General features: G+C 40.3%; 1 protein-coding gene across 1 annotated transcript; it reads left to right on the top strand.

The window, feature by feature from the left end:
• Positions 1–278: 278 nt before the first annotated feature.
• LOC136154682 (histone H2A-Bbd type 2/3-like) lies at positions 279–608 on the top strand. The gene has a single exon (XM_065916869.1). The coding sequence runs from the start codon at positions 279–281 to the stop codon at positions 606–608; it is 330 nt and encodes a 109-aa protein (XP_065772941.1).
• The last annotated feature ends 10,178 nt before the right edge of the window (positions 609–10,786 follow it).

Genomic DNA, 10,786 nt, shown 5'->3' with positions numbered 1-10,786 from the left:
GGGTTTGGGTGGCGGGGTGGGGAGCGCGAGAAACAATGACCTCACTGGGTCTATGTGTCACAGAGCATGCTCCTGACCAATGAGGCGCCGGCCCGTGGTTTCTAGGATACGGAGTAGAGATCTGAGAGTAGCAGTTGTCTTGAGACACTGGAACCAACTGGTTCATCTCACCGCCATCTCATCTCACAGCACCTCATCTCATCACACCTTATCCCACCGCACCTCTTCCCACCGCACTGCAGATCGAGGCCTCGGAGGAAGCGGGTTCAACGGCCAGCATGCCGAAGAAAAGGGGCCGTCAAAGGTCATCTCGTCACCGCTCCCGCACCGCCCGAGCTGAGCTGTCCTTCTCAGTGAGCCACATGGAGTACCTCCTGCGCAAAGGTCACTATGCCCAGCGCCTCAGCTCGTCTGCACCAGTCTTCCTAGCAGCGATCATTCAGGACCTGACGTCCAAGGTCCTGGAGCTGGCAGGCAACGAGGCCCAGAATACTGGTCAAAGGTGCATCACCCCCGAGTTGGTGGACATGGCGATCCACAACAATGCTCTGCTCAGCGGCTTTTTTTGGATGACAACAATCTCCCTGGAGGCCCCGGGTCCACGCTAGGTGCCCAACTACACCTGGGTACCCAGTGCCCAGTCCCTGGCCCCCAGACAGACCTCCGGCTGTCCGGTGCCTGGCCTGCTCACCGACCGATTGCACTGGCCAGTGCCTTGGGCCCAGTAATGTCAAATCAATAAAGAGTTTCAAGATATCCTTGTGTGTGCTTCAGTCACTTGGTCTGGAAGGTGGTGGTGGGACACGCTTTGTTGGAGGGATGGGGGTCGGGGGTCTGGTTGGAGCTGAGGGGGAGTGTTGTGAGTGTGGGTGGAGTCGGGGATGGCAGGCAAAAAGGAGAAGTCGCTCACGGTGATAGTGCATGGTGTGGCCCTGGGTGGGAGAGGCTGGCTACAGCAGAGGTGGGGGTGGAGTGGGGTCTTGGGGGAGGCAAGGGAATGGAAGGCTCCCCCATTGGCTCTGAGCAAGTGGGAGCCAGGCCAGGTCCGCAGAGGGACCGGGGTCCTGGTGGTGACGCTCAGTCCCGTGAGGGCGGTGTTGTAATAGGGCGAAGACGGCAAGGTGACAGACAAAGTCATGGTATGGGATGCAGGGGTTGGTGGACAGTGTGCTTAACATGAATTCCCATGGGGGCGGGGGCCTAGACAGTAAGACTGTAGTGGGATGGAGATTGGGGTGGGCAGGACACAACCAGCACGTATGCAAGGTCAGAATCAGGGTCACGTGGGGTTGAGTTAACTTCTTGGTCATGTTTCTTTAGAGATGCCAGGAGATGCCCTGCTTGGCAACCTGCATAAAAAAGGTCACCTAGCAACGGTGGGCCATGCCACCACCCGCAATTTGCATATACGACATTTCCGGGGCCAGGCTCCGCCTCCTGCAACTTCATTTGCATATCACCATGGAAATGGACCTTTAGCCTAGAAAGTTGGAGTAGTAACCACGTGTGAGACCCACGTTTTAAAATTAATGCTATTTCTTTATGCCTTAGGTAGTTTGGATTTGATTAGTAAGAAACTTTATACCTACTGCTGCTTCCCTGATAGGGTGCTAGCCTTTTACTGACCTTTTATTTCTTCATTTTAAATAATGAGAACAAAATACCTGCCCACCATTTCAGAATAATGGTTAGAAGAATTGGAAACATATATGATGGATATATAATATACAACATAAAAGATATTTTTAAAAATATGCAAAAACATGCTGTTTAGTTGCTCAGTCACATCTCTTTGCAACCCCATGGACTGTAGCCTGCCAGTCTCCTCTGTCCATGAAATTTCCCAGGCTTGAATACTGGAGCAGGTTGCCATTTCCTTCCCTAACCCAGGGATTGAACCTGCTTCTCTTGCATTGACAGGGGGATTCTTTACCACTGAGCCACCAGGGAAGCCCATATAAAAGTATAGTTGTGCTAAAATAAGAATTTACTAAGTAGTAAGGGTAGTTCTGTATGCAGTCCATGGCACTGTGTTATATCTTTTTATTTTCTTACATTATGCAATGAAACAACCTCTTTTGGAGCCCAGTTCTATGAATTTACCACAGGTATACATGTGTGCATCCACCACCACATTCAGGACATGGAACAGCTCCATCAACTCAGAAAGTCCCTGATCTGGTACTGTGGTCCCTGTTCAGTGCTTGCTTTTTGTTAAAATAAAGCTTGTTAAATAGAACCCTGGGTGGGGAGTTGGATGGTGAGCCAAAATTCAAGAAAGACCACAAGGGAAAGTGAAATGAAGAAGTTTATTACTCATAAGACCTGGAGGAGGCACAAAGCATTCCTGGAGGGTGGCACAGGAGGTCAGAGCAGGCTATAGTCAGAGGGAAGGCAGCAGGATCTGGGATTTATAGCTTTTATTAGGTCCCATAGGCTAAGTGCTTCTAGGGTTCCCTGGATAAGGCCAAACTGGTCAATTCAAAACCGAAAAAAAACCCAGCAAAGTTTTAGTAAGCTCTGTGGGAGTTCTATCTAAGGGACCCATAAGAGGAAGGAGCTGGGAGGCGGAAGAGATTGTTAAATCACCCAGGCCTTTGGGGAAGTCATATCAGTTACTCTTTCTTATGATTCTGCTGACTGTCATCCAGGGCATGTACTTGAGGATAGATTTGTGTCCACCCAAGGTCCCTGCAAGCCCCTTAGCCACACAAAAAGAACACAATCTTATAGAGTACTTTAAACTCTCCTTCTCCAGAAGGAAATGGCAACCCACTCCAGTATTCTTGCCTGGAGAATTCCATGGAAGGAGGAGGCTGGTGGGCTACAATCCACAGGGTCGCAAAGAGTCAGATACGACTGAGCGACTTCACTTTAAACTCTCAATAGTTGTCAAACTCTTTCTTCAGACCTAATCCTTGACAACCACTGCTCTGTTCTCCATCTCAAAAAAACCTGCCTTTTGCATATGTCTTGTAAGTGGATTCATTAAGTCTGTCAGCTTTTGAGGTTGGCTGCTGTCACTAAACATACTGCTTTTGAGGTTCATTGAGACTGTTGTGTGTATCAGCAGTTATGTTCTATTGTTGAGTAGTATTCCATTGTGTGGATGTACCACAGGGTTTCTTTAACCCTTGGTCTATTGTAGGACATTTTGGTTGTTTCCAGGTTTCGGGCAATTTTGAATAAAGCAGATATGAACATTCATGGATAAGTTTTTAATATGAACATAAATTTTCATTTCTCTACGGTATATCCCCAGGAGTTGGCTGACTGATTCATATGAAAAGGTTCCTCAGGCTCTCTTCACAAATAGTCTCATCCTCATGCCCTAGGGGCAGCCACTGTTTTTATGTTTTTCACCACATATTGGTTTTACTTGTTTTAGAACTTCAAATAATGGAATTACACATGTAAGTACTTTCAGTGAAGCTTCTTTTGAAAGGCACTGGAACCCCACATGCTCTTTTCCCAGCTTCCCAAGATGTGGTCCACTGATGAGTGGGCTAGCAGCCACTGAAGACAACACAGCCTTGCTGCAACGAAACCCAAGCCAGCCCAGCCTACATTTATATCCACATTCATCTGCCTTGCCACAATAGAAGGGTCCATGAAGTACACATAGGGGACACCTCTATACCACATAGCTCTGATGACCAGTAGTGCACTGCTGTGGCCCATAAGGTGTCTCCTACATGAGACCACTTCTCCAAAATCAGAAAATGTAACTTACCTACTTAATACATAGAAAAAAGCATAGAGAGCTGGCAAATTGAAGAAAAGATAAATCTGCTCCATATGAAGAACAAGACAAAATGTCAGAAAAAGAACTAAACAAACTGGACATAAAAAATCTACCCAGTAAAGAGTTCAAGGTAATGATCATAAAGATGCTCAATGAATTTGGGAGAAGAATTGATGAACATAGTGAGAATTTTAACAAAGAGTTAAAAACTATAAAGCAGAACGAAATAAAGATGAAAAGTTCCATAACTGGAATGTTAAAATACTGTCGAAGGAATCAGCAAAAGAGTAGATGATACAGAGGAACAGATCTGTGAGCTGGAAGGCATAGTAGTGGAAATCATCTAGCTGAAGAGAAAAAGAGAATTTGATAAGATGAGGATAGTTTAAAAGAACCCTGGGACAGCATCCAATGTATAAGCATTCACATCATGTGGGTCTCAAAGGACAAGAAATACGAAGTTTCAATTATAAAAGGGAAAGAGAAAGATACACCCAACTGAATACAGAATTCCAGAGAACAGCAAGGAGAGATAAGGAAACTTTCTTAAGTGATCACTGCAAAGGAATAGAGGAAAACAATAGAATGGGAAAGACTAGAGACCTCTTCAAGAAAATTAGAGATACCAAGGGAACTTTTCATGCAAAGATGAGCACAATAAAGGACAGAAACTGTATGGATCTAACAGAAGCAGAAGATATTAAGAAGAGGTGGCAAGAATACACAGAACTATACAAAAAAGGTCTTAATGACCCAGATAACCATGATAGTATGATCACTCAGATAGAGCCAGGCATCCTGGAGTGTGAAGTCAAGTGGGCCTTAGGAAGCATTAGTACAAACAAAGCTAGTGGAGGTGATGGAATTCCAGCTGAACTATTTAAAATCCTAAAGGATGATGCTGTTAAAGTGCTGCGCCAGAAAATCTGGAAAACTCAGCAGTGGTCACAGGATTGGAAAAGGTCAGTTTTCATTCCAATCCCCCAAAAGGGCAATGTCAAAGAATGATCACATTGCCGTACAACTGCACTCATTTCACAAGCTAGCAAGATTATGCTCAAAATCCTTCAAGCTAGGTTTCAGCAGTATGTGAACCGAGAATCTCCAGATGTACAATCTGGATTTAGAAAAGCTAAAGGAACCAGAGTTCAAATTGCCAACATCCACTGGATCATTAAAAAAAAAAAGAAAAAACAAGGGAATTCCAAAAGAAATCTACTTCTATTTCATTGACTATGCTAAAGACTTTGTGTCAATCACAAAAAAAAACTGGAAAATTCTTCAAGAGACGGGAATACCAGACCACCTGACCTGCCTCTTTAGAAACCTGTATGCAGGAAAAGAAGCAGGAGTTAGTACTGGACCTGGAACAACAGACTGGTTCCAAATTGGGAAAGGAACATGTCAAGGCTGTATATTGTCACCCTGCTTATTTAACATATGCAGAGTGCGTGCTTGTATGCTAAGTCACTTCAGTTGTGTCCAACTCTGTGTGACCCTATGGACTGTAGCCCACCAGGCTCCTCTGTCCATGGGATTCTCCAGGTAAGAATACTGGAGTGGGTTGCCATTATATCATGGAAATGCCAGGCCGGATGAATCACAAGTTGGAATCAAGACTGCCAGGAGAAATATCAATAACTTCAGATATTCAGATGAAACCAATTTAATGGCAGAAAGCAAAGAGGAAATAAAGAGACTCTTGATGAAGGTGAAAGAGAAGAGTGAAAAGGCTGGCTTAAGACTTAGCATTAAAAAAACAAAGATCATGGCAGCTGGTCCCATCACTTCATGGCAAATAGAAGGGGAAAAAGTGGAAACAGTGACAGATTTTATTTTCTTGGGCTACAAAATCACTGTGGACAGTGACTGCACCCATGAAATTAAAAGACACTTGCTCCTTGGAAGAAAAGCTATGACAAACCTAGACAGTGTATTAAAAAGCAGAGACATCACTTTGCCAAGAAAAGTCCTATGTATAGTCAAAGCTATGTTTTTTCCAGTAGTAATGTAAGGATGTGAGAGTTGAACCCTAAAGAATGCTGAGCATGGAGGAGTTGATGCTTTCTAACTGTGGTACTGGAAAAGACTCTTGAGAATCCCTTGGACAGCAAGGACATCAAACCAGTCTATCCTAAAGGAAATCAACCCTGAATATTCATTGGAAGGACTGATGCTGAAACTGAAGCTCCAAGACTTTGGCCACATGATGTGAAGAGCTGACTCATTGGAAAAGACCCTAATGTTGGGAAAGATTTAGGGAAGTAAGAGAAGGAAGAGATAGAGTATGAGATGATTGAATGCCATGATTAACTCAATGGACATGAGTTTAAGAAAATTCTGGGAGATACTGAAGGACAGGGAAGCCTGACATTCTGCAGTCCATGGGATCACAAAGAGTCAAGACTCAACTGAGTGACTGAACAGCAACATATTTTCTGGGGTCTTACTGTAAACTGAAAACCCATGGCCTAAATCAGACATTTGAAAACTAATATATTAACAATAATACTTCCCCATCCATATTACTCAGTATTTTCTGTTTTTAAAATATACAATCATCTGTCTTTACACCTGGAAACTATGTAAATAGCACATCCTGTTTCATTTTATTTTGTGGCAAATTTGATTTTGTAAATGGCATAAAGACTAGGTTCTTTGGCTATCCAGATTTCATCTCTTTCTTGATTTCTTTCCTTAGCTGCATGCTCTAAAGCTGCAGTCAGTTTAGGGCAAAACGTTCTATTCGAGGATGGATCAGTTCAGTTCAGTAGCTCAGTAGTGTCCAACTCTTTGTGACCCCATGGAATGCAGCACGTCAGGCTTCCCTGTCCATCACCAACTCCCAGAGTCTGCTCAAACTCATGTCCATCGAGTCAGTCAGTGATGCCATCCAACTATCTCATCCTCTATCATCCCCTTCTCCTCCTGCCTTTAATCTTTCCCAGCACCGGGGTCTTTTCCAATGAGTCAGTTCTTTGCATCAGGTGATCAAAGTATTGGAGTTTCAGTTTCAGCATCAGTCCTTCCAATGAATGTTCAGGACAGATTTCCTTTAGGATGGACTGGTTGGATCTCCTTGCAGTCCAAGGGACTCTCAAGAGTCTTCTCCAACATCCCAATTCAAAAGCATCAATTCTTTAGTGCTCAGCTTTCTTTATGGTCCACCTCTTAACATCCGTTCATGACTACTGGAAAAACCATAGCTTTGAGCTTTATCAGCAAAGTAATGTCTCTGCTTTTTAATATGCTGTCTAAGTTTGTCAAGCTTTCCTTCCAAGGAGCAAGCATTTTTTTAATTTCATGACTGCAGTCACCATCTGCAGTGATTTTTGGAGCTCAAAAAAAATAAAGTCTGTAATTGTTTCCATTGTTTCCCCATCTATTTGCCATGAAGTGATGGGACTGGATGCCATGATCTTAGTTTTCTGAATGTTGAGTTTTAAGCCAACTTTTTCACTCTCCTCTTTCACTCTCATCAAGAGGCTCTTTAGTTCCTTTTTACTTTTGGTTATTAGAGTGGTATCATCTGCGTATCTGAGGTTGTTGACATTTTTCCTGGCAATCCTGATTCCAGCTTGTGCTTCATTCAGCCTGGCATTTCGCATGATATACTCTGCATATAAGTTAAATAAGCAGGGTGACAATATACAGCCTTTCCTGCTTTGGAACCAGTCTCTTGTTTCATGTCCAGTTCTAACTGTCATTTCTTGACCTGCATACAGATTTCTCAGGAGGCGGGTAAGGTGGTCTGATATTGCCATCTCTTTAAGAATTTTCCACAGATTTTTGTGACCCACACAGTCAAAAGCTTTGGCATAGTCAATAAAGCAGAAGTAGATGCTTTTCTGGAACTTTCTTGCTTTTCCTATGACCCAGCAGATGTTGGCAAATTGATCTCTGGTTCCTCTGTCCTTTTTAAATCCAGCTTGAACATTTGGAAGTTCATGGTTCATTCAAGCCTGACTTAGAGAATTTTGAGCATTACTTTGCCAGCTTGTGAGATGAATGCAGTTGTGTGGTAGTTTGAACATTCTTTGGCATTGCCTTCTTTGGGATTGGAATGAAAAGTGATCTTTTCCAGTCTTGTGGCCACTGCTGAGTTTTCCAAATTTGCTGGTGTATTGAGTACAGCACTTTAACAGCATTCTCTTTTAGGATTTAAAATAGCTCTATTGGAATTCCAGTTCCATGATGGATAAGTGTGAGTAAAGTGATGGAAAAAGGAGCCAGAAGAATAGTCATCATTGTGGTTTTCTTCTTCTTGGTCCTGTGACTTTTTCTTGCTCAAATTGGAATTTATACACCCCAAAACTTATTTCATGTCTTGGACAAAGATCATTTTGAACATAAAGAAACATAAGAGAAAGATCCATAATCTATAATGGGGTTGAAATGAGAAATACTAAAACAAACAAAGAATAAATGCCAAATGACAAACCAGTTCTTTAGTCTTCTGGTGATTTTTGTATTTTTGAATGCTATGGATTGAATTGTGTCCCCACTCCACCAACAAAACCTCAATGTGATAGTATTTGGAGATGAGACCTTTGGAAAAAACGTTGCCAAATGTCATGATGGTAGGGCCTTTATGATGGGGTTAGTGCCCTTATAACAGAAGGCAACAAAAGGATCTCTCTCTCTTTCTCTCTCCCCCTCCCTCCCTCTCTTGTCTCTGTCTCTCACTGTCTCTCTCTCTTTCTCCCTTTTAAGGACATACAGTGAGAAGGCAGATGTCTACAATATAAGAAGAGAGTTTGCACCAGAAACCTCCTATACTGGCACCTTGACCTGACATTTCTAGTCTCCAGAGCTGTTAGAAAATAAATTTCTGTTGTTTAAGCCAACTAGTTTATGGTATTTTGTTACAGAAGCCTGAGCAGACCAAGACATTGAATAAGAATTGCGCTGGGCTTGTGTATTCATTTAATCCTTATAAATATGAAACCCAAGCATGGTTTAGTATGTTTTTTCTAATGTCTCAAGCAAAAGATAGTAGCTGTATATGCATTTTCCATTGTAAAAGTTGAAAATACAGAGAATAAAATCTTACAGTTCCTATCCCTACTTTCAGACAAGGTGCTTATTTCACACTAGTTCCATATTAAATGCAACATAGTGCACCAGAGAGACACATCCAGTGAAAAAAAATTCCCTTGGGAACTCTGTACTGGTTGAGATGATAAGCTAGTTCTTATCATGTAACAATCTTTATCTCCTTGTATTTAATGCTATGACTTTTACTTTCTTAAAATAACAATGTTGCTTTAACTATAGCTATTTCTCCCCTTATTATCAATTCAGGAAGATGAATTTATCTTTTTATGACCTTTACCTATCACTAGCTGTCTTTTTGGATGTTTGAAAATTATTTACTATGACAGGGGAAACTGCTAATGAGAGTTTACTTGGAAAAAAGCAGATAACACTATGTACACAATATTATCTTTTTATCTTCTGTTTTTTTTTTTAAAGAATTTTATTTTTTAGGGCAATTTTATGTTCACAATATCATGATCTTTTCATGAAATGACCAGATAGCCTTTCTTGCCAACTGAGAGATGGATTAAGTTTTTTCTTAGCCTGTTTTTATTATAAAGGTGAGGTATATTATGAGGAAACTTAGAAAAAACAGAAAATGGAAAAACCCACCAAAAATACCATCACTTAGGAATGTTGTCAACTTTTTGATGTAGATCTTTCAAGTATTTTTCTAAATTTCTTTTAATGGCATTATATTCTATAGGATCTAAACTTGCTAAAACTCTAAGTAAATACTACTATCAAATTCCCTTTCAAAGGTATATCAATACTACACACAACTAGCATATCAAAGTGCTCATAATAATTCATAATTTCATAATTTCATAATTTCATGTTGGTTAAACCAACATGAGGTATTGCACCTTCTTTGTTACCAATTTAACAAGAAAATGTTACTCATCAATGTTTAATTTTGTATGACTTTGATTTCCAGTAATGTTAAACATTTTGACACATTTATTAGACATTTGTGTTTCTTATTCTGTCAATTTTATATTACTATATTTTGCCTAATTGGAAGAAATAAATGATTTTGTTATGGATTTCAAGGAGCTCTTATACATTGTACTATTAGCTCTTTGTTAGGATTATTGCAAATAGTTTTTGTAGTTTGCCTCTTAACATTAATTGTAGCAATTTTTGGTGTCCATAGGCTTAATTTTTATATTTACTCAAATCTAGAACTCTTTTCCTTATGGCTCCTGTTTTTGAAACTTAATAATAATAATTAGAGACTTATTTCCCACCATAATATAATTCACTTTCATTTTGTATAGTCAAATGGATAAGTTCTTTTAGTTTTTGAAAATTTCTATTGCTATTATTCCTAAACAGGAAAATTTTTAGATTAGCAGCACCCATATTTTCCTTTATATTTTATTATTTTTAATAGACTAAAATCTTCTAAAGTTTTTAAAAAAAAAATTTAGTTTATAGAGTAATTGTCAGAAAGTAGAGACTTCCCACACACCTCCCCTCTCTCCTCCCTCCATGCCATTCACACTCAATTTCTCCTATTATTAACATTTTGCATTTGTGTAATACATTTGTTACAATTGATGAATCATGTTGGTATATTGTTATTAACTAAAGTCCACAGTTTTTATTAGGATTCACTCTTTCTGATGTACAGCTCTATAGATTTTGATGCATACATAATGTTATATGTCTACCATTATGTATATAAAATAGTTTCACTTCTCTAAAACTGCCCTGTGCCCCACCTATTCATCCTTATCTCTACTATCAAAAAAGAACAGAATCCATCTGACAAAAACTCCCTCATCTTCCTTAATCTGAACTAATCTATACCTACACCTATTTTATCATTCCTCTCTCAACTTGCTTTCTTTAGAGAACCTGTCCTTCCTATTTCAATTGGTCTATTTTTAATTTCACTAATTCTTTCTTCTACCAGCTCAAGTATATTTTGAACTCTCTAGTAAACTTTTCATTTTAGTTATATTTTTCAGCTCCAGAATTTATATCAAGCTTATT

Source organism: Muntiacus reevesi, chromosome X (genome assembly GCF_963930625.1).
Source record: "Muntiacus reevesi chromosome X, mMunRee1.1, whole genome shotgun sequence".
Lineage (NCBI taxonomy): Eukaryota > Metazoa > Chordata > Mammalia > Artiodactyla > Cervidae > Muntiacus > Muntiacus reevesi.
Note: the sequence above shows the minus strand (reverse complement) of the source record. Positions and strands in the feature narration are given on the sequence as shown.